We start from the raw sequence: 26,089 nt of genomic DNA, 5'->3' as shown, positions 1-26,089 counted from the left end.
CTACGTTCATCGTTTTATTTACAAAGCCTTCGTACAAAATCTCGAATTCTGAATCCTCACATCGTTGATTAAGGCTAATGTCCCATGTTGTATACCCGTCTTCTGAATCTAAACATTTTCCGTGTGAATAAGGACATATAACTCCGTGTCGTAAGATAATCTGATCATTTTCATTATCAATAGCCGCAAGGTAGTTGTACAACGCGATTTCGTATTCGTAATATACTAACGCGTTTGTCCATGTATATTCAGGAGTGCTATATACTCCTCCACTGCAGCTACTTCCAGAGACGTGGCCCACTATGAGAGTTTCGCCTCTAGTTGTACTGTTTCGCTTGATCTCACGAATTCTACTGTTGTGAGTCAATGTGACGGCTCCGACCATGTGAGTGTTCCTATATTCTTCTGAGGTGAACTCTTTTACTATATACGAGTAACTTCTTTCGTAATCTGAAGTATGGGAGTGCATTCCACAATGTCTAATAGATCGTTTTATTATGACCTTACATTGATACACCATCACAAATCCCTTAGTGCTGCGCTGTAAGACTTGTATTGGTACTTCCGTTATACTCAAATTTTTTGACAACGGCAAGCATGAAGAAACGTCCGTCAATGAATAGCTGGTTAAATTTACTTCCGGATGTCCGCAGTCGTAAGCTATTAACCCGTGCATGGGCTCTCCAAATGCTAGTGCTAATAAGTATAATAGCGTCATCCCAACCATCGGCCCATAAGGTGCTCTAATAGTAGTATTTCCTTTTTTATACTGTGTTTTAGGCTTTGAAATCTTATCCCGAATTTGTTTTACGACATCAACATCGATTTTCTGTCGCTTTCCCCAGGAGTCAAAATTCACCTTTGCCTTTTTTATAATTGAAGGATCCGGTTCATCCATTGCAATATTTCCAGGGTTATGTATAGCCTCAATGGTATGTGGGTCAAAATGTTGCAGCCTTTTGCCTGTCTCAAGTGGTGCTACTCTATGGTGATTTATGACAACGGTGTCATATTCAACATGTTCTTCTTGCTTATTATTGCGTACATCTAAAACTGCTACGTTAACTGTTGGTCTTTTGTTAAGCCCTTTACTAGTCTGGATCACAACCGAACGTACTTGTCCATCTGGTGACTGGAATGCTTCAGTTACTCTCCCTTTTAACCATTTTCCATGATTGATATTATCGTCTGCAATCAACATAATGTCATCGACCTTTATATTTTCTGCTTTACCAGTCCATTTGTTGTCTAAATGACTTGGTATTTTTTCAACCCTAAGTTCCTTATGAAATTCCATATTTCTGACATCATAAATGTCGTCGAAATTGTCCACATCGTTGTCCACATAATCTTCATTCACTATTGCCTTTGCAGCTTGCTGTTTCTCATCCTGCATCACATTTGCACCTGATTCTTGTTTATTGCTATCATGCCATAAAACGAATTGATCTCCTCGATCTTTTGGAGCGTAGTCCACAATGGTATCAATTGTCCATGTTTCCAAATCAATGTCTGACTTTATCTCTTGCTCTTTCCAGAGTAAATCTATTTCTTTCCTATTTCCAGTGCACGACAATGTTTTATCGATGATTTCCTCGTCATTTGCAAGCTGCTTCGACTCAACATGATTGCTTGGACCTTTCACTCCAAAATCCTCAACTGCAAAATATGTTTGCATCATATTTTTAATTAAACGTTCTTCCTCTTGAATGACCATTAAGTGTTCGCCTGACACCATTCCAGAAAGATTGCCAAATATCAGCCATCCTAGTTTTGTTTTGATGGCAATTGGCTTATTTTCTCCTCCAGTACGTCTTTCCAATGGAATTATTAGATGAGTGTGGTTTAATCCAATCAGTATTTTCGGCTTAGCATACTGATAATTGCGTATTGGAAGACCACGCAGGTGAGCAAATTTCTGGGCCAGCTCATCATATTGAACAGACTGAACGGGTAAATTGATCTCTTTTACCGTCCTTACGTCCTTTAACGAGAATTTCTTAGGTGAGCTGCCACTTATTTGCAATTGCACGCGTTTGCTTCCTCTTTCTTCTCTTGAATAATTTTGAGTCCATTTCAATTTCAAGGGCTCCGATTTACCCTTCAGCTGGAGTTTTTCCGATACCTCTTCGTCAAGCAAAGTCAGTGACGAGCCGGGATCGAGGAAAGCATATGTTTGTATTTTACGATCGCCGTTCCATAGTGTAACTGGAACTATTTGGTAAAAAATATTCATCTTCTGTCCCTGATGAATATTAGAGGATCCTTCGTTTGAAGCACTTTGTGGTCCTCGTTCTTCTCTTTTGCCTTTTGTAAAGTTTCTTAACGGGATGTTTTTGTGCAGTAATTTATGATGATTACTTTTGCACCCATTTTCACCGCACTTGCCTTTCATCCAGCAATCCGCAGCTGTATGTTTACTGCTAGCGAGACATTTCATGCATAATTTATGCTTCATGATCAGCTCGTAGCGACTTTCAGGGTTCATTGCCCTAAATTTGGTGCGTTTAAATAATTTGTGGGACTCTGCACACATGATACACACAGTCTTATTTTCGTCGTGAAGGTTTATTCTGTCCTTCCTTTCACGATGCTGTGACATTGCGTGCAGTACTCTGCTCGTCTTGGCGTGTGGTTTCAACCATTCGGACAATTCTGTTAATGTAGGCACGCCACGACTGTTCTGTAGATTTTCAGCCCATTTTATTTGCACACTGTATGGTAACTTATTTACCGTTTCTTCTGCAAGCCGCATATCTTGCAGATATTCTGCCTTATTAAGGACCGTCATATTGTTTATGAGATTTTCCAGTGCATCGGAAATCTCTGCTACTGCAAACCTGCTTTCCTTTTTAATTTTTGTCAGGTCGTGCAGTAATTCCTTGTAGACGACGTCTGGTCTACCGAAATTTTGTTCCAATCTTTCCATGATTCGCGGAACATTTCCTGGATCCATCATGAGCGGTTGAATACTCTTAGCAGCATGTCCTCCTACGGTTTGCTGCAGCCGATTTAGATTTTCCATCGGAGTAAATCTTCCTTCCTTTGAGGTTTCGTTGAATATTTTTTTGAATGTTGGCCAGTCTTTCGCTGACCCGTCGAATTTTGGCAACTGCATTAGTGCCTGCCGCTTCAAATATATGGTCCAATCATCGTTTGTCTGACGACTTGGACCAGCATGTTGATTTCCATGCAATGCTTTGAGTGAATCTAGCATTCCACTTAGTAATGCTTCCATACTCGTCTTCTTTTGGGCTGCCTCCATTGATCTCAATTGTTGTTCTATTGCAGAACATTTAAAACAAATCCAGCGCTCTTCCTTGGTTGGCTTTCTATCCAACCCAGCGCATCCGATATGGAACCATCGGTCGCATTCATCGCATGCGACCATATCCTGCGTCGTATCTGGCGCAGTACATAGGCGGCAGTGCCCATTCTTATTTTTGACGAACTGCAGCATCGTTTTTTTTAACTCGTTCTCAAATAATCCGGTTGTGTATATTTGATTTTTTTTTAATCACTTTCACTCTCGTTCTTAAGGATGACGAGCACACCACGACTTATGATGGTTGTTTAAACCAATCTTTCACTCTCGTTCTTAAAGGCGACGAGCACACCACGACTTAATTCCACGACTTACGCTCGATCTTAGGGCGCCGAGCACACCACAACTAATTCCAAGAGAGGTCTGACTTCCTCTCTGGAGCCACCAATGTTTCCGCGCGAAGGAAACGGAAACGAAACGATTGGCAGCTGCACCTAGAGACGTCCTTTCGTGGAATTGGTTCTTTTACTGAGATAAACTTCTTCAGACTTTAGGCTAGTGCTCTACAATATGAGAGCCGGCGCTTCTAAAGTGGAATTGTTTTACATCAATATAAGAACAGTTCTTTTAGCGCTGAGATAGACGTTGAAACCAAAATAGACTAGTATCTCACTGCAAGTGGAGACCTATATTACTATTACGGATTTCAGAACGGTTTTCGCAGCGAAAGAACCTTTAAAACCCTATAGGGGAGAAATTCGGTGTGTACAGCACGACGCATCGATTAAGACTAACCGAAAAATTCTAACTTTATTAACAATCTTTGGCCTTATATACTAGTTCCTAGCCTAACCAAATAGACCTCTTGCATTGATTACATTATTTGATAGGCATTTTTTCCCGTATGCATCTCATGCTCTGGTTCTATTTTTAATTCTGTTTTCTTCACCCACGCATGGCTGAGGGCTAGCGCATGGTTTGTTTTTGTTTATACTTTATTTGAGACGTTGCACATTGCAACGTTTGACTCGTCGCGCGGTAACATCAAGAAAGATTCAATCAACATTAACTGAATATACTGGCAGAGGATTGTTTTATGACCGATAATGTAACGTGACGTTACAACGCGTCACAAATTCGAAACTTTCAACGTATTTAAATAAAAGTCAAATCATCAAATTCTAGAATATTCAGTTCATGTTGATTGAATATTTCGTGAAATTTTGTCTACTTTCCGAATCTGTAATAAGTTTTGATGTAGACATATAGACATATTTGTCGAATGAAGATTCGTCAAATCGTTGTAAACGTCACGAAATAATGAGTCTAAGGATAAATTAACAATTTCAGAATAGAGTTCGAAGTGATTACAAAGATATAGAACGGAACGTATTAGAATGCCAAATAAGTATGAGAGCGCACGGAAGAATTTGGTCATAGAGAATAACACTCACTCGTCCTCCTTAAACATTCTTTCAAATTGACGGGATAATTATAGACCACTTGGAACAAACCACGGTTTTTCTTTTCGGGATAGATTTTATTGACATGAACCAAACATCGTAGTTTAACGCAGCTTTTTAATGTTTTTATAGCACGTTTAATTCAAAATGTTATCTTGAGGATACGCATTTCTTACAATTCGCTAATAAAAAATACAATTTCACGAAATTCTCCAGTTTTCTTCATTCATTTAGGTAATTCATTGACAAGCCGGCCATCTGACCCATAAGACCGCAATTGTGTGAAATTTGTTTAACGATTTTTTTTTGTGCTGAAATATATCTAAATTTTCAAAAAGCTGGGTCTTTCACTTCTTGTCCAAAAATCGTATGAACGGCTACATTTCAGTGTTTCAAATAAACCACACATTTCACACCAAGGAGCCTGTTTCCAAAGGAGCGGTGGAAACCAATCATTGTTATGCACGTTTCTGGGAGTGGGTTAAAAACCAAAGCAATCCAAATGGGTTTTGACTCTTAGGTTTTCACTCCTGGTTTTGGCTTCTCCTGTCCACTCCGGTTTGTGATTCTTGTTCTATCGCCGCTTATAGGCCGAATTTAATTTCAAACTCTGCTAATGTCTTGTTATAAAAAAAGACGTTTTTCAGACCTATTTTGCATTTATGGATAGACAAAGTGCGCCAAAATCCAACGGTAGCGTGCGTTGTCGATGGTCTGGACAATTTTGTTTATTTACTCCGCCGTGCCTGCCATATTTTTTACGATAAGCACGCATAGTTTTCACTATTGAACGATCGTTTTCCATGTAATGCGCTACGATTTCAGCGCGTTTTTTTGGTGTAAATCGACTTATAGCTAAAATAGCACTAAATGATGTTTCAGAATTACGTTTATCTGTCAAAATCGGCTGGAAAATGGCGGAGTTGTTCAATGTTGAAATAGGATACATCCAGATGGCGCACCCTGTATATATAGAAGCAAATCATTTGCTTTCAATTCAATTTTCTTTAACAAATATATTATTATAACAATAATCACGGGCAAACATCCGGTATAAAAATGTTTCTGCTGAAGTGATGAAATCCGAAAGTTCAAATGCATAGTTAAAAGATGCAAAACAGGTGCACTATTTATTACTGTAATGGCCTAAGCCTAGCCTAGTACGCCCTTCGAGGTCTATCGAAAAGAAGCTTTCGCCATGAACTGTACCAAGGATCTGTTTTGCTTTTGTGCTTAATAAAATGAAAATTGGAAATCTAAAATGAGCTCGGGCTTTTAAACTGTATGCTGTAAGTATAATCTAGTAACCTGTTTTCACTCCTTGGCGATTTTCACTCCTCAGGAGCCAAAAAAACCATGAGTGATGAAATCATGGATTTTAATGATTTGTCAAACTATGGTTTCTTCAACGCATGCTGATTGGAGTGATTTTTGAAACACTGAGTACATTTTGATTAATTTCCGCAATCATCACTAATAAGTGTCGTCTTGCAAATCTATGAGCAGAAACGGTTGTACAACCGCCAGAGGATGAACTGGTAGGGCGATATTCTCTTTCGAAATGTTTATTTCAACCCTATTACTGGTATTTCGCGACAACATTATATACAATATGTAAATATAATAACTGCTCGACTGAGTATAATCGTTTGACTGTCTTACCTTTGTTGAGTTGCTTCAAAGTCACATTTGTCTATTTGTAACGCAACAAGAAAATAAATATTGAAAATTACTTGAAAAAAACTTATTTGCTCAAAAAAATTTTTTTTTTTAGTCTCCCCAACAAACAGTTAATTTTATTTCATATATTTTCCGATGTCAATAATGTATTCAACTTACCAAAACTACTTGAAACTGCCTTTTACGAACCTTTAGAAAGTGGCGACTGTGGTCTACAATCTCTTCTATACCGCGCCACACTGTTGTATGCGGTATGTCCTGTTCTCAATCCATATTAATTTCATTTCCAAATATCATTTGCCAAATACACATGAAGGTGAAATTAGAAATACATCTGGTTTGGCATTTCAAATCATTATTTTGAATTATTTACAGGTTAAGAGGTAATATACATCGCTTTGTTTGGGCTTAAACAAACACTTCAGTCGCGTTAGGGGACAACACTTCATATGCGACCGTTTGTGTTCATTTTGGTGTTGTCCCCTAACGTAGCGTTTGCAACGGTCGTGAAAAAAATTTCATGAGAACTCGAAAATCTAAGTATACTGTATTGTTCTGCGACTATCGATGATCAAATTCCTAGAACAAATGGATGCTCTAAAGTTTGAGATAGAGCAGATTTTTTGAAAAACACAAGTGTAGGTTTGAAAATCAATTTTTTGCTCTGTTGTCACCTAACGCGACATTTTCACCTCTCAGAATGAAAGGACAACCTGAAAAACATCAAATCCACAACATTAACGTTGTGTTAGGATTTTTAAAGTATTCAATTAAGTTTTTTGAGCGTACATCGTAGGATTTTTCAAACGACGGGCTGTTAACAGTTGCATGCTGCGTGCAAACGTTGTCCCCCAACGGTGGAATGTGTCTTAACATACTGGAGTGTAAACGTTTGCATTCAGCATCAGTCGCAGGTATTATCGTTTTGATCGTTTTAACAGTTAAAAGATCAAAATTGAAAGCAAAAAAATGCCCTATGACATCAAACAGAAAACTATTTATGCTATCAGTGAAAGCAAATTGAAAACTCAATGAGATGTTGAAATATTTCAATAATAACAATAATAAATAAATAATAAGTAATCAATTTGGTGTTTACCAAAGAAATAGAAACAAACATTTTTTTCTAAGAAACGCAAAGCATGTAAGCACATCAAAATGAGATCAAAATATGATGTCATCACTGAAAAAGTTTAAACCGATATCAACTTTCAATTTGATGGCTGATATCAAAAGATGATGTCTACTTGCTGTAATCTTGATGTTTAACTTGCTCGGGCAACCTCCCATTATAGCAATAAGGTCCATTGTGGGAAATGCAGTGGAAATCATACGGATGATTCCTGTGGTAGGGATGTCGAAAAGTGCCTCGGCTGTCCCGCGTGAAAAAGCGTGAGGAGAACCTTAAGCGTTCCCTTCAGGGACGCTCTAAGCGATCTTTTGCAGAAATGCTTAAGATATCTACGCCACCTGTCTCTACGAACATCTATACCAACTTGTCTACTGACGAAGGCGACTGTGATGAACCCCAGGAAGAAAATCTTCTGACCTAGAAGCAATAGATAAAGGAGGAACATTTCCTCTCCCAAGCTTCGTCGTAAAGGCCAGAAGGTATCTCCTCATTGCCCCCCTGTAATACATCTAATCACCTATCTCTAGCTCATTCAAATTAACTACCTCGGCTCGGTACACGCCTTAGCGAAACCGTCCATATGGTTCGCATGTGTCGTGAACGCCGAGAAACACCCAGCTAAAGCAAAATATATTCAATTGTTTATTGATAGAACCTTTCGCTTTACAAGCGTTTTTCCCTACGTCCAGTGCTATCTATGGGCACACACCCTCTGCCCGAGTAGCGACCAATTCTAGGTAGCCTCTCTGTCTCTCTCCAATTGGCTTTACTCAGAATAACCAAAATATACAAACATGTCGCGCAACATGCCAGCGCATATAAAATAAGCCTTGGGAATTAATAAAAAAACATTCTTAGTCTTACCTTAGGGACGAGCAATCCTTACCTTCGAAAAAACCAAAAGGTAGCCAAAAGCTACCAGATGGCGACCGTGAAAAAGAAAAAGTGAAAACGGTGCAAACCAACAAACGAAAAACTCAGTTGCATGAAATCGAGCAAGGGTGCCACAGAAAAATAGCCTCTAACTGAATAATATACTTGGAAATGTGAATGTATCAATTTTGAACAGGAGTGATAAAAGTTCGTTATAAGGATGTTTACGAGAAGTTAAAGTTGATCCTGAACGTGATCGGTTTGTTGATGTCATTCTTTTTGAACTATGAATCGAGAAAAGTTCGATTCCGAACAAGTGACGTTTTGAAATAACTGGTTATACCTGGATAAGGACATTCAAGTGTTTGACAGTGGCAACAAATTCAGACTACTGATTGGTGATCGATAAGCATGCAAGTTTGCTTTTGGCAATGAAACAAACGTGTGAAATCATCCACACCGAAGAAGAATTAGTGCCACACAGAGAACTAGTGCCACGTAGAACCAAGGAAACGGAGACACCCGCATAACACCATGAGGAAGTGAAGCAGCTGTACGGCAACAGTTTGGTAACTATGCCACCACCACCGCCGCCGATGATGGCCCCGTCGTCACTGAAACCAGCTGCGCCGGTGGCGGATCGAGAACCGGGCAACGCACAGGCAGACCGAACCAGCCTACATGCCTACACACCCGCCACAGGCCCACGAGTTGTTACAAATTAATTCGACACGTAGCAGTACCTCTCCCTACTCGGACGGTTTGGGTGCATGACTGTCGGAGAGTAACGGTGATACTAGCAACAGCAGCAGAATCCGGAGGTAAGAGTTCGATGAACAGAAAACGCTGTTTTCTTTCCAATGCATGAAATACAGATGTCACCGGAGAAGATGCAAATCAAGATTCATTTTAACAGCATTGTTGAACTTACGTCAAAAACCAAACAAAAATGAATAATTTGTATATTTTTATTTCGTGTAGTTTTCAAACGGTTCAGAATATCGCCCTGACGTCAACAGAAAAGTGACAGAAAATTTTATGCGCATTTAAAAAAAAAAAAAAACGAATAACTTAGAAAAAGGAAATACCTTAACGATTTTTTTTTCCTTTAAACAAAACTTAAGTCATCTTGAAAACAATCATATTTTGGAAGATTTTAGTTAAAATTATTTTGATTTGACAATACATTTACACTATGTTGTTCTGTTGAGGAATAGTACAATAATCCGACGAAAATAAAGTCAGGATTCTATTTTAGCTTTTGTTCTTATTCAGTGTAATTTATACCAAAATCAGATAGTCTATCAAAATTGATACACTACAAAGCAGATCTATTAAAGATACATTACAATCCAAATAATGTATTTTGATCCTTCCATTTTCCAAATTGCTCTTAAGACATGAGATATAGTCGGGATTGCAAAAACAAATTCCTCCCAAAAATGTTTCACCACAACCTGTTCACCGAATGTATGGATATTAAATTATTATATACTGTATGTTAAATTTTAATTATTAGATACTAATACATTAAATTTCAAAAAAAAAAATGGGGTCTAGAACAAGTAAATCCCCGACAGTAAGCGGAGATCCGCAAATAAATATAATTAATAGCTTGGAACAGCACGCAAATTGGCAAGATAACCAAGATACGAAGTACTGGTTATTACTGACCATTTGTTCCATACAACTGATATTCACAATTTATCAAACGTACACAAGATACGTCAAGCGCCAAGCATTTAAGAAGGCAAGGAAATCGCTTGCAAGTATAGACCAAATTTAGAATGCACATAAATTAGAGATAAAACAGACTAACAGATAGACAAGTTAACATACGCATTTGTTTTTGCATGCTCATGCAAAGGTTACGAGAAATAGACTCGCACCTTTGCAGGATACAGCTAAATTTAAATAAGAGCAAGGGCAGGGCTAGAACCCTACAAGGTATTCTAGAGAAAAAGGAAGAAATTTCCGATCTCTATAATGAATACAAAAGCAAATTAAATAAATTAAAACATCGGATATCGCACGAAGAGTGGAACATCGAATGCGATAAGTTTCTAAATTTAAAAACAAAGTACCAAGCATCATTAGAGATCTTGGATACAACAACAATATTATAGAAAACTACTTTAAAAACTCTAGCTAAAACAGCCATATTTTGCAGACGGCTATCGGCAGGTAAACCAAAAATGCCTGACTTTGATATTAAAACTGCGACAGCCATCGTACAAAAGTACGATGGAACTGCTGACGAGTTGGAGGCATTTATCGACTCGGCTCAGTTACTAAAAGAAATGACATCGGCAGAACATATGCCGATGGCAATAAAATTCCTTAGAACTAGATTAACGGGTAAGGCAAGACTTGGCCTACCCATTAACTTAGTATCAATTGATGCACTTACAGCGGATGTAAAAGCCCGCTGTGCATCAATCAAAACCCCAGATGAAGTTCTCGCTAAATTGAAATTTTCACAACAGCGAGGACCTCTCAACAAATTTTGTGATGAAGTAGAAGAATTAACACTTCAACTGCAAAACACTTATATAGAAAGGCAAATTCCAGGTGATGTAGCAGCTTCAATGGCTACAAAAGCTGGAGTTAATGCCCTAATTCACGGTTTAAAAAACCATGAAACACGTACTATACTTAAAGCAGGAAATTTTTCCTCAATAAAAATAGCCACACAAAAAGTATTGGAGAACTCGGAGCACGAAAGCCACAGCGTACCAAATGCACAAATTATGCATTTCCGGCACCGTCAACACTACGATCGTGTTGACAACACACGAAATTATCGTGGCAATACACGTGTTAGAGATTTTGATAGGCGACGTCCCAATGCACAAACTAACCGATATAACACATATGGTAACATGCAGCACTATACTCCTAATAATACACAAGCTAACCGATTTAGCACAAACGGGGACACGCAGCAATTTTACCAAAACAATAACAGAGGACGAGGAAGAAATAATTCGACTCCTCAGCATAACAATTACCGCAGTAAGCAAGGTCAGGGACGATATATATATGTCACTGACTCAGCACCAAGCAGCCTACCTGATCAACCAACAGCGGACCGAATCCAACCACCGCCCAACCATCTTTTTTTAGGAAACGGGCAGTCTACACATTAAACGTAGCTGCCTCGAATTTCATAAAGCTCAAATTGAACAATTCGAGCAAGATGTGCACTTTCCTGGTCGACTCAGGAGCTGACATATCACTCATTAAAAGCGAATGTATCTTGCCAGGTACAAGCATAGATACAACTCGCAAATACAAACTAAAAGGGATTATTCCTGGTGAACTGCAGAGCCATGGAATTACCAAATGCATCTTTTACATGCAAGACACACCTATTGAGGGTACTCTGCATATAATTAACGATGATTTTCCTATACCAACCGATGGTATTATTGGAAGAGATTTTTTGGCAACATACCGATGCTCGATAAATTATGATGCATGGTTGCTGTCAATGCATGTACATAACATAAATATAGATATACCTATACACAATAATCTAGGTGGCTCAACCTGGTTACCAGCTAGAGCAGAAACATATAGAATAATTAATAATTTTAATCCAGAAGGAGACGTTGTGTTAATTGCCTCAGAGATCGCTCCTGGAGTATTTAGCAGCAACGCAATTGTAAATAAAGAATCTCCTTATATAAAGATTGTAAATACCAATAACGAACCCGTCTTAATCAAACATTTGTTACCACAATATGAACATTTAACCAATTTTCAATTGGCGACGATCAGCGAAACTGATTCTCGGAATATTAAACGAAATGATGCTCTCCAAGAGGAGCTCAATTTAAAAAAAATTTCGGCATCTGCAAAAGATAGCCTTATTAAATTATGCAATAAGTATAACGATATCTTCCACCTAAAGGACGACACACTATCTGCAAACAATTTCTATAAACAAAAAATACACCTGAGTGACAAATCACCAGTATATATAAAAAATTATAGAAATGCGCATAGCCAGCGTGAAGAAATGTGCCGTCAAGTGGACGACTTAATCAAAAATGATGTGATAGAACCATCTGTTTCTAATTATAATTCACCCATTATGCTTGTTCCAAAGAAAACAACTAGCACAGAAAAGAAATGGAGACTAGTTGTAGATTTTCGGCAACTAAATAAAAAATTACTAGCCGACAAATTTCCTCTACCAAGAATTGACGACATTCTTGACCAACTTGGCAGAGCAAAGTATTTCTCTACTCTAGATCTACAGTCCGGTTTCCACCAAATAGAAATCGAGAAAAAATCTAGAGAATTCACCGCATTCTCCTTACAGGAACGCGGACATTTTCAATTTAAACGATTGCCATTCGGACTCAATATTAGCCCGAATAGCTTTCAACGCATGATGTCAATCGCACTTAGCGGACTAGGTCCCGAGTGCGCATTTCTCTATATTGACGACATCATAGTCATCGGTTGTTCAATCAACCATCATCTTGCAAACTTGGAAAAAGTTTTTCAGAAATTAAGAAACCACAATTTAAAATTAAATCCATCCAAATGTAATTTTTTTCGAGCTGACGTAACTTATTTAGGTCACCACATTTCTGAAAAAGGAATTCAGCCAGATAAATCCAAATTTGATACGATCTGCAACTACCCTATACCTAAAAATGCAGATGACGTACGACGATTCGTCGCGTTCTGTAATTATTACAGGCGTTTTATAAAAAATTTTGCTCAGATAGCAAACCCTTTGAACAAATTATTAAGGAAAAACACTACCTTCGTTTGGAATATTGAATGCCAAAATGCATTTGATATGCTTAAAAATCAACTAATTTCCCCAACAATTTTACAATTTCCTGATTTTAACAAAGAATTTGTTCTAATAACAGATGCTTCCAAAATTGCATGTGGTGCTATCCTAGCACAAACATATGACAATATTGAATTACCAGTAGCATTTGCCAGCAGAACCTTCACGAGAGGCGAAGCAAATAAATCTACTGTAGAACAAGAGTTAACAGCCATACATTGGGCTATTAACTATTTCCGACCATATTTATACGGACGAAAATTCACTGTTAAAACTGATCATCGACCGTTGGTCTATCTTTTTTCAATGAAAGAACCATCATCTAAATTAACTAGAATGAGACTAGACCTAGAGGAATTCAGTTTTACGGTACAATATGTACAAGGTAAAATGAATGTAGGTGCTGATGCTCTTTCTAGAATAAACATCGACTCTGAAAAATTAAAACAATTAAATTTATACGTGGTGCAAACTAGAGCAAATACTCGCAAACAAACAAATTCAAATATAGACGCGATATCGAATGATGCTGAGCCCGATCAACTCAAAATCTACGAGTCGCTAAACAATGAAGAGGCATATAACCTCCCAAAATTAATGTTAACACAAGAAAAAAACAAAATCCATATACAAATCATGGATAAAAGCTACAAGAGGGAATTGACTCCAGCGTTAACAGTCCCTAGCAAGCTATCAAAAAACCTAGGTCACATTTTACAAAATGTGGAATTACTGGCAAACAATAAAAAAATTACCACTTTAGCTCTAGCGCTAAATAGTGAGATTCTTAAGGATATGAATATTCAAGAATTTAAAGATAAAGGCCAACAAATATTGAAGAATGTATCAATAATTCTATATACTCGCCAGCAAATAATAGAAAATCCTGAAAAACAAAAAGCAATTATCAAAGCCAACCATGACACACCGATAGGCGGTCATGTTGGATCATATCGATTATATAAAAAACTTCGTTGCCAATACTATTGGCCAAAAATGAAAATACACATAAGAGAATATGTAAAAAATTGCCTAAAATGTAAACAGAATAAACATACTTACAAAACTAAAGAAAACCTCATACATACTCCTACACCTACTAAAGCACTAGATAGTATCTCAATAGACACAATCGGTCCATTTTCAAAATCAAACAGTGGTAACCGATATGCCATAACAATACAATGCGATCTGTCAAAATATGTAATAATCCAAGCGATTACTGATAAACAAGCAAATACGCTAGCAAAGGCACTTGTCGAAAATTGTATCCTTGTATATGGCGCACCCAAATTAATTAGAACAGATCAGGGAACAGAGTACAAAAATGAAGTATTCTTACACATGAATAAATTGTTAAATCTCAACCATCAGTTTTCTACAGCATACCATCCAGAAACAATTGGAGGTTTAGAGAGGAATCACCGTTGTCTGAATGAATACGTAAGACAGTTTATCAATCACGCCCAAACGGACTGGGATGATTGGCTGCCTTACTATGCGTTCTGTTATAACACGACACCTCACACAAACCACCAATACACACCATTTGAATTAGTATTTGGTAAACAGGCAAACATCCCACAAAATCTCATGTATTCCGAAAACACTCACACACAACCCATATACAATTTTGACCAATACCACGCAGAACTAAAATACAAACTACACTTAGCAGCACAAAAAACAAAAGCAATATTAGATAATACAAAGCAAATACGAAACTTAAGTCAAGAGAAAATAAGTAACCCAATTGATGTAAAACCTCTAGATAAGGTAATGTTGCAGAACGAAAATAGAAGAAAGTTAGATAAAGTATACCAAGGCCCGTACACAGTTATTTCAATTCAGCATCCAAATATTACCATACAAGAAGATACCACAGGTTTAAAACAAATTGTTCATAAAAACAGGATAATCAGATTATAAAAAAAAAACCACATACCACAAATGTACATCCAAAATATCCAAAATTGTTCATAAAAACAGGATAATCAGATTATAAAAAAAAAAAAAAAAAAAAAACCACATACCACAAATGTACATCCAAAATATAAAAGCTATCTGGAGAGAAGCAAAAGCTACAAGTTTTTTCGAATAATTTCACTTAGTTACATTATTCTTCCAAAAGGAGGGTGGTGTAATACATCTAATCACCTATCTCTAGCTCATTCAAATTAACTACCTCGGCTCGGTACACGCCTTAGCGAAACCGTCCATATGGTTCGCATGTGTCGTGAACGCCGAGAAACACCCAGCTAAAGCAAAATATATTCAATTGTTTATTGATAGAACCTTTCGCTTTACAAGCGTTTTTCCCTACGTCCAGTGCTATCTATGGGCACACACCCTCTGCCCGAGTAGCGACCAATTCTAGGTAGCCTCTCTGTCTCTCTCCAATTGGCTTTACTCAGAATAACCAAAATATACAAACATGTCGCGCAACATGCCAGCGCATATAAAATAAGCCTTGGGAATTAATAAAAAAACATTCTTAGTCTTACCTTAGGGACGAGCAATCCTTACCTTCGAAAAAACCAAAAGGTAGCCAAAAGCTACCAGACCCCTAAAATAAATACTCAAGGAAGTACTGGTGCAAAGACGAAGCAAGTCGCTCCCGGGCTCAGTAACTTGAGCTCAGAAAAGGAGTTCCCAGCACTTCCAGGAACATCAAAAACCCCAAGTGTTCCCATATCTCAGCCAGAGTAAGAAACCAGCGCTGGTCATCGTCATCCAAAAACCAGGAAAACCAGCCTCCGATCACAACTCGTATCGACCGATTGCAATGCTGTCCTGTATCCGAAAGTTGTTCGAGAAAATGATCTTGTTTCGCCTCGACAATTGGGTTGAAACAAATGGTTTACTGTCAGATACACAATTTGGTTTCCCCAAAGGCACGAACGACTACAAAGACTGGTTTTTACCAACAAATGTGCCCTCCTGTACAAAGACTGGTTTTTACCAACAAATTTTCACCCTAGTGAGAAATTTTGGTTTTTACCAAATTTTCCTCCTTAGGGTGAAATATAGCATAGTGCTTTCGCATAGGCCTGCTAAGCCAAGACAAGTTTCGGCTTCACTTGTGTCTCATCGGCATAAACAGAACTTCTGCTCGAACGGGACATCACGTTTGATCAGTCGTTTGATTGAAACACATAGTGTGTTTTAGTTTTAAGGGATTTGCGTCAAGCCGGCGCTAATCTATTCCGACAATACGTTAGTGTCGGTTTCTGATGAGGCGAAGCCGAAACGCAACATAGTATGAAATAAGGATTTGTGCCCTCCTGTACAAAGACTGGTTTTTACCAACAAATTTTCACCCTAGTGAGAAATTTTGGTTTTTACCAAATTTTCCTCCTTAGGGTGAAATATAGCATACGAACGACTGTCTTGCGTTGCTCTGAACAGAAATTCAAATAGCTTATGCTAGAAAAGTTTTCCTAGATATAAAGCGGGCTTTTGATTCAGTTTCTATCAAAATTCTTTCTGAGAAGCTGCACCATCATGGTCTTTCACCGACTCTAAACAACTTTTTACTAAACTTGCTGTCTGAAAAACATGCATTTTTCGCATGGTGACATTGTCTTGTCAATTCGTGCACGCTAAGGCAGCTTGCAGATGACGGTGTTGTCTCTATTACAGCACCCAAAGCCGTTGATCTGCAAGGACCATTGCAAGGTACCTAGGACAATTTGTCTGCTTGGGCCCTCCAGCTGGGTGTCAAGTTGTCCACGGAGAAAACTGAGCTAGTCAAGGGCTGAGTCGCTTAGAACAATGTGTCATACACACTGTGTCACCTACCATAACACGATATAAGATTGCGAGTCACACTAATACACGATCATTTCACTCGTTACCACAATGTGTGGCACAATGAGGCACACTTTTGACAACTCAAAAACTGTAAACAAAGTGTAGTTCAATATTCATAGCAATCATTGCTTTTGTTTTACTGAGCACCATGGCACAGCGTGGCACATCGTGGCACATTGCGGCACAAGCTACCACGCTGTTTGTTTGTGAGCACAATTCGATTTGTGCTAAGCGACTCACCCCTTGGAGCTAGTCGAATTTTCAAGGAAGCGTGAACCAGCGCAACTACAGCTTCAATTAATGGGTGAAACTATTGCTCAGGTTTCAACTTTCAAATATCTCGGGGTCTGGTTCGACTCTAAAGGGATCTGGGGATGTCACATTAAGTATTTGAAACAGAAGTGCCAACAAAGGATCAACTTTCTCCGTACAATAACCGGAACATGGGTGGGTACCTACCCAGGAGACCTGATCAGGCTGTACCAAACAACGATATTATCGATGATGGAGTATGGTAGTTTCTGTTTCCGCTCCGCTGCGAATATACATTTCATCAAACTAAAGCGAATCCAATATTGTTGTTTGCGTATTGCTTTGGGAGTGTAGAAATGCTGGCGGGCATCCTTTCGCTGAAGAATCGATTATGAGACCTCTCATATCGATTGCTTATCCGATGCGATATCTTTGCGCTGTTGAGGTTGTGCGATGTGTCAGGGAGTAAAGCCCCTCCACACATCCGATTTAAATTCAGAATATCTATTTAAGGGTAGAATTGTATTGACCTAAAATGTGCTTTAGGGTCTTGAAAATGATATACCAAAAAACACAGGCGACAATGATTGTTAAATGTTCGAAATTTCAATTCTGCCGCAACGCCTCTTATGTGTGTAAAGTAAACCATTCAATATTTGACGAAATCATTTTTATCAATTGCGACAAGTTTCTAAAATACTGTAAAATGGATTTTATCATTACAAAAAAATCATCAAATATCCGCAACATTTTAAAACAACAGGTCATTGTGGGAGAGATGTCGCATGTGAGGGTGAGTTGTCGCATCGTGATCACAAACTGAAAAATGGCGAACAAAAGTATTTTTAGCTCTCGTTGATTAGGTGTATTCAGCCGAGTTTTATGAAATTTGATTACACCTATAAATCGGCTAGCACCTTGCCATTTCTAGAAAGATTTTTTTATTCAACATTTTAAAAATATTTTTCTTTCGCAACCTTATGGAACGGTTAAGTTGGAGTAACTGAATTAAGGGTACTATTTATTTATATGTTTGTAAGAGCCAGGCCCGTAGCCAGGATTTTGTTTCGGGAGGGGCTTAAAAATTATTGCATAAATGTATTAATTCTGATGACTTGAAACAATCACTGGAAACTGAACGTAATTATGAAAAGTTCTTAGTGAAAACAATTCCAAAAATAAGACAATAGACACTAAAAACTCTAATAATATGTTGCCTGTTACAAGAAAGGCTATAGTGCATCGACGAATTAAATTTGATTATTTTTGATTTACAAGTTAGAAATTTCTCTAGTTACAAAAATGAATAGTCAAGAGCTCAAAGTATTAAGGGCTGCTTGAAAATGCTACGCTGCATGCTACGCTGCTTGAAAATGCTACACATTCGATACACCTTTACAATTTGTAGAAGACGCTAAATTGGAATGAGTAGAAAAATATCCAAAAACCCGTCTCATGAAACTTTACACGCATTTGCTAATCAGAAGAACGAAACCAACGTCAAGGTTGTCCCCATGAATAGGAATATATCAGTGTGAAATCAAAGTTTACCGTTGCAAAGAATGTCCGAACAAAGTGAATGTCGAAATTTGCTTCAAATCTTCTGATAAGGCAGGCGATTTGTAGATGCAGAAAATAGGTTCAACTCCTATTTTCATGATCAGGTTTCTTTCTACTATTACTAGCTCTTTGACTTCATCCGAAGTTTGCGTTAACTCGACTTTATGAAATTTTCAATTTAAATGATACTGATCATGTCGTAATCAAAACAATCCTGAAAAAACACATGTTTTTTTCATTTGACTCTTATAGGTGATGGGTTAAAGACTATCTTCGACAACATTATCAGGCAACTCAGAATAACTATCTTTTTATCTATTTAAGTTGATTCTTTTTAGGTACTTTTTATATCATTGTACTTATGAATTAAAAATATCGTAGACTGATTTTCCTAGATCCCTAAAACTATAGTAAAAGTCAAAATGTAAAGTGAGTGCAAAAACTACTGATTTCACTACAAAGCAAGAATGCCTTAGCTCTATTGACTTTTGACAATCTTGCAAAACCGTTGTAACTTGAGAAGATTACCTAGATTAAGTAAATATTATATTTGAACATTTTGGTTTTATTTATTTATTTGAAGGTTTTATTTCGGAATTCGTGGGGTTTTGGACAATGTCAAATATATATTTCAATGATTTAATCTACTAATGGAAACTACCCAGAATTTAATCTACTGAGCGAAACTGCTCAGAATCTATTCACAAATCGAAAGAAAATTACTTAGCACTGATTACTCAATGCTTCTAATTTACATAAAATTTGGTAAATATAACATTGATGACACCACCAAAATAACTAGAGACTATAAACATAGATAATAATTTCAGCATCACTTGCTTCCGACACATGGAAGAGAACACATCGCACTTGCACCTAATTTGCCGAGGCTTTCTTTTAGAGTTGTCTGTTTTAAATTACAGCAAATTATCCGTTTCCTGTAAAACTTTTGCAAAACTCTTTGCCAATTCATTAAACAAATATGAACACTAATCTGTTTAGTAATAGGTTTGTTTGTGAATAAAAATAATTAGCTCTTGATTTTTTTCAATCATCATCAAGATTGGAAGAGATGTATGATTTCTTGAAGAAAGTTGTAATGTTTGTCTGATTACATGTTTGTTTTATCACTATTTGGGAAAAAGTTTCAATTAAAGTTGTTGCACCTAACGCAACGAAGACGAAATGAGAAGATCAGAGCGCAATTCGGAAAGAACTCGTGTTGAGTGTATAGTAAAGATAGAAGAGTGATCTTGAGTCGATTTAGATTGGTTGATTTTTTCCTCTCTTTGCTCTCTTATTTAAGATTATCTCTCTCATTTTATTCCATGACGAGCAAAAACGGAACGAAAGACTGTCACATACTTAAGACATGAAATCGAAACTGTTATCCCAACTTATTGACTTATAGATTCAATCAGTCCCAACATTTTAGTCCCTCTTCATGATTGCCTATTATTTTACCACTTTTTGCCCGGTCCACTTTTAAAAGTATTTTTTTTGCACGTTTGTCGAAGATATCACGGATTTACGGATTAACAGTGTATTAGTACGGAACGAATTACTCGTAACAATGAAATGAAGCGTTAATAAAAATGGTATTGCGTTAAAATGACGCGAAATGAAAATTTTATTCTCGGCTCAATCGTTCTCAGATAAATTGAAATACTTTTTGTGTAGCGCAGAGTAGTGTACAGAGAACAGAGTGTACAGTGTGCACTGACCTAATACAGAAATTCAAAATTGTGTGCAATTCAAAAACTTATCATTTAAAAATAACAAACTGGGTCGTGGGTCTTTTATATATTTCCTTATGTAAACAATAAAAATAATATAACGAGTTTATGTGGTTATCCTACAGATCTCGCGCAAGCGCTTAGCCATTGCACGTGAAAACCTGTTTACGAGGCGAGGAAATATTTTTTTCCTCACCAACTATGTCTTGGGGGGAGTAGTTCATTTCTATCTCGCTATTGTACATTTCCGTGTCATCATCGTAGTTGCTGCCTTTATGTTCGCGAATATCTTCCTTGCTTTTCGCCCTCAATAATTGCCCTTCCAAATAGATTCCATTTCTCCCAAATGTGACATTAATCTGCGAGTAAGCGGTATCCGATCTTGTAGCGGAACATTCATTTTCTCATAGTCCATATACAGAAGGATCTTAATTATAGCATTGTCACACACAACCTTGTGCTTTAAGTTGTGCGAAATGAATGGTTTCGTCTGCACTAATTTGTTGAGCGCTAAATGCCTGCCATGGTAGAACTGGATAGAGCCGGTTTCCGAAAGTCTAATCTCTATTTACACCTTCAGGATGCGAATGATCAATAATTTTATAATCACCGCATTTGGCTGGAGCACCAATTCTTGCTTCTGCTAATCACTAATCTCGACAGATTATTACAGCTACAATTAAAGTAACAGTCTCTTGTATTCTTCAGACAAAGCACACAATATAAAAGTTACTTTTTTGTTGTTCGCTTCGCACTGGCTCGAGCAAAAGCATAAAGCACACTGAATTTCGTGACCATTGCCTTCGGTGGTTAGAAATAGCCTTCTTTAACTTTTTCTCAATAATTTGTTCAAACCAAATAAGCAACAAGTTTTGTTAAAAGTCACCGGTTTTTTAAATTTATTTTTGAAAAATTTCGGGGGGGGCTTTAGCCCCCTAGCCCCCCCTCTGGCTACGTGCCTGGTAAGAGCGATATATATCTATGTGTTGGTAGAAGTTCCTTAAAGGCAGTTTTTGGCTGTTTCTCCCAACAATGAATTTATATAACTTAGGTGTGTCTTGAAAGATTCATTTTGAAAAAGCATTAATTCATTAAAATTTTCGTTTTTATTCCAATATTAACATCACTACAAATCAATGCGTTCACGAAAATTAGTGCCTGAACCTTTAAAGAATAAACTGAAGTAACTAAAGTAAATACATATTGCCCGTTTAAATATATAGATAAATAGACTCATAATCCTACATGTCACTGTGTAAGGCCGTTAGTTTGTGGATATACCTTATTAAAAACCTATACCTGACGCAAATGATCATTTCGAGGTGAAAAAATACATATTAGCCTCCGCCATCGAGTGCGGCATCTCTCCCGCAATTTTAATGTGGCATCTCTCCTAATTGTACGGGAGAGATGTCGCACGACGACATTTTCCTCTGCAATTATGGATGAGCAGAATACCTTCTTAGAGGTCCCAGCTATTCAACCAATACATAATTTGCTAAAAAAAAAATTAAATATGGTGCTGAAAATTTTTCCGAAATTACCTAGCGTATTGAAAACTTTAACCGCGTTTTTCTCAAAATCACATTTATGATCTGGCCGGAAACGTAACTTGAACAAATGATTTTTGATCTCTTTGAAATTTTTACAGTATACTCAAAATTGATTTCTCCAGCGACATACGCAGGATTTTTTATTGGTTATTTTTTTAATAAGCAATTTGCGTCGATTTTTCTGAGATTTCATTTATTTACTAAAATGAGCGCCATTTGGTGAAAAAAAAATATCGAAAAAATCCTACGTACGTCGCTTGCTATTGTTATACGAAATCGAAAAAAAAACACTTTAGTGCTCTAGGTTAAAAATTACGGGAGATAGGTTTCCGGCCGTGGACCCTTTCCAAAAAGAGGCGTCTACGGGAAAAGGCTGCTCAGGCGCCATCTTGTCACAAAATTACTTGAAATTATTTTTACACTCCACAACTAGAACTATAAAGCACATTTGATCTCGATTCACTACTTTATTGCTAGAAAAAATCCTGAAATATGCCTATTTTTCAGTGTTCTATAGTGGTGTAACCCCTTAAAAAATCGATTTAAAATTTAATTAAAAGTCAAAGCTCATATGTCGTGAAAGAACTTTTTTCTCATAGTTGCTAATTGTAATCGATGAATGTCAAGTAATAATTATTCAATTGAAATAATCGATTAGTTTAAAAGTATAGCAAGTAGCATTTAGATGAGGTCAGTTCTAACTTTTTAATCGATAACCTTTTATTTGCATACAATATTCCGCAATCGAGAGAGTTTTTGTCATTTCTAGGAATTTTTTGGTTTTTTTAAATCAAGTTGGCTATAATAAGATAATTTATTTATGTAGAAAGATTTTACTAGACAGCATAGGGAAGATACAATCATCATATTTGTACTAAAAATGTTCATTGTTTAAAAACAATCATAATTCTAAAGATAGTCATATCCACTCAAACTCGTATTCGTACGGTGCACACATATTTAAAAAAAAAACAATTAAAATTTCCATAATGAACATTCAGGGTGGCCATTTTTGTTTGTTCTACTAGGAAGGAAGAAATTACAAATAAATTGTAAAACTTTTCAAAAGTGTATGAATATGATTTTCAGTCTTCACCAAGTAATCATTTTTACGTGTAATGTATAGAAACTTGCACGCTTTACAAATGGTGATATCACTATCATATTTATATGACAATACCTATATTTAATAACATAAGAAGTTATGAAACAATATTTAATAAATACACTAGAGGTGTACGAATTCGAATTTGAGTCACAGTAGAGGTTTTCAATACATCAGCCCTCAACGAGAATCAGCCATTCGTTTATATCACCCGCGCAAACATTTCCTGCACGAGAACTGTTTACGATGAGGTTTTGCATATTCTAACTTACCGTATCGGTTTTTTCGAATTGATATCGAAGAATATCCCTTTAAATGTCAATCCAGCTATAAAAACGAATCGAGTTAAAAAAAGTAGAAAACCCACAACGATTGTGGAAAATATTTTTAGATAGCACATGAAGCAGTGAAATATATACCTAAACAAAACACGACACACAAACCGTAAATCACCAGGAACAGATTTCGCTTGTAATCCACAATTTGTCCTTTGGATGTTCGTTTCACCACATACGGAGCAAGCCCAAAAATGCGACTTACAAAAAACACTATTTTCGTTGATTCTGATATCTCCATTATATATGGCCGTTTCTTCTCGACGGACGGCGATAATGGTATGCAAAGGAAGAAACCAACATAAAACTGAAAACTCTTATTGCCACATCATTGAAAGGTTATTATACATAGATTATAGTACACTAATGCGACGCCACTGAAGATCGCTACACCCAGTACCATTTGGGGGAATTCTAATTTATACAAGTGTTCGTACTCGGGTCCTATGAAAACGGCACCATCATCTTCCATATTATCATCAACAAATCCGAAGCGGTTTTCTCAGCACCAAATAATCCAGCTTTGTAATCCTATTAGTAAATGGAGGTATTTGAGCATTTCAACGCATCCGAACTGCTTTTGATTACACTAATCGCCAATCCAAACACAGCAGGTGTTACCATATAAATAACTTAGGCTTGAATGATTAGCTGGCCACGCGTATTGTGGGCTTTTATAGGATTAGATGCAATCTAGAACTGATATATCGTTGTGCCGATATCCTTTTTCATTTCCCACTTCAAAACTGTTTGCTTTATTGTCACAAACAGTCTTTCAATTCAATATAGGTACCTGCAATCTAGAGTGGAAAATGTTCATACATCTATCGTGACATAGTTATATGTTTCTGCATTAGACACTTAGAAATAAGTGGCTTGTTTACATTCCTTATGCTATATCACGCTGATCTCAATAAGCCGTTAATGGAAAACTATTTGAAGGGTTTTGATTGTCCAAGCAATATTTTCACCATTCTTGCAGCTACGGCATCACGCCATGAATATGGCAGAGTTATATAACCGCATTCCTACGGAAGATTAGAGATAAATAAAAATAGTCATTTTATATAATGTGTTTTTAATGATTAATGCCAGATAAAAATCAGTTCATGCTGCATGGGAAAATTGTACACTCTATCTCAAAATGGCAAAATTTGTTACATTCACAGTGTCTTCATGCTGATTAAGAACCTGACTATTTAAAAAAAATCTTCGATGAATAATTAAAACAACTCCAATTGTGAAGGAGGCGGATGATGTTTAGTCAATTAAAATTAGACTAAATCAATCTAAAAAATTAACAATGAATTCATTACACGAAGACTCCTGAAACCTAATAAACCTTATTTGATACTTTGTTTTGAAATACAAAAAATCAATGTTTTCTGCTATATAAAAGAATTCATATTAACGGAATAAAACAAATGCGTTAAAGTTTCTGAAACTAGAATTTATTTCCTACTAGCTATAACCCGGTGCGCTTCGCTACACCCATCAGGACTAAACAAAATAGTTTAAATATACCAAAAATAACAAATATGTTTGTTTCAAGGAAGGAACTTATTGTAATTCTCGCAGATAGACAATGTTCTTGGTTTGATCACCTGGAGCACAATTAAATAAATTGGTCTATTTTCCTGTACACAATCGTTTGAAATCCCTTGGTATCATTCGAATTCGAGGTAGTAGTACATCTGCTCCTTTATATTTTCTAGATACAATGGTCGCTTAAATGAATTTTTTCAACCAAGTCACAGTTGTAGTGGGTCGATGTTGCGCGGTAACTAATATAATAGGCACACAAAGTTTCAATTGCAACACATGCGGTGCACAGTGTTGCAAAACAACGTTTTCATGATCAAATTCAATAACTACTGAACTATTGGTTTTGGAGAATGGATTTTTTCAAAAAGTTTCTAGATATAAATAGGCGCATCTTTTGATATAATGAATTGAGTGATTAATCTCCCTAAAAGTGAGATAGAAGATTTATGTCCCCAAATAATTTAGCTAGAAGTTCGCGGTCTTCAGTAAAGTTCTAGAAAATATTATTGTGAAAAACTTTACTGAGGATACTGAAGCTCTATATAGTAACAGTAGCGAGATATGCAGGTTTGCTTGAGATAAACCCCGCAAAAACAATTTTTCTAATATAACTTTTACTTTCTTTTTTTTGTGAATTGACCTACGAAGGTGACTATAAGAATCATTCAATAAAAGAATGCACATATAGTGGAAAGTTTTGTTTTCGAAACATATTTCCAATGATACGAAGACATAACGGAGTGTTGACGGACATGGATAAAAGTAATTAAAAAAAAATGGCAGATTTAAAAAAAATATTTTGGCGGCTAATTCGGACCCCCTCGATTTCTCAGAAAATAGCTGCGATTTCTAACTATCGTATATATTCGTGGAACCGCTATTTTGAAACATTAATTTTGAGAGCTGAAGTTGATTCTTTGCTCTTTGTAGAAAGGAGATACAACGCGTTTCGTTGTTTTGC

The 26,089-nt window shown here is 36.8% G+C and overlaps 1 protein-coding gene across 2 annotated transcripts in view; it reads right to left on the bottom strand.

The window, feature by feature from the left end:
* The window catches only part of LOC131694159 (gustatory receptor for sugar taste 43a), a 74,117-nt gene extending 49,907 nt beyond the window's left edge, over nt 1-24,210 (bottom strand). The window contains exons 1-3 of one of the 2 annotated variants that reach the window (XM_058982627.1): nt 24,021-24,210; nt 23,668-23,839; nt 23,521-23,575 (exon numbers count right to left, since the gene is read on the bottom strand). In XM_058982627.1, the coding sequence (XP_058838610.1) occupies nt 23,521-23,575; nt 23,668-23,824 (212 nt within the window). In that variant the 5' untranslated portion in view covers nt 23,825-23,839; nt 24,021-24,210. The remainder of the gene's footprint in view (nt 1-23,520; nt 23,576-23,667; nt 23,840-24,020) is intronic. The other variant, XM_058982628.1, reaches the window with a different exon arrangement.
* Nucleotides 24,211-26,089: the final 1,879 nt, after the last annotated feature.

The sequence above is a fragment of the Topomyia yanbarensis genome, chromosome 3 (genome assembly GCF_030247195.1).
Source record: "Topomyia yanbarensis strain Yona2022 chromosome 3, ASM3024719v1, whole genome shotgun sequence".
NCBI lineage: Eukaryota > Metazoa > Arthropoda > Insecta > Diptera > Culicidae > Topomyia > Topomyia yanbarensis.
Note: the sequence above shows the minus strand (reverse complement) of the source record. Positions and strands in the feature narration are given on the sequence as shown.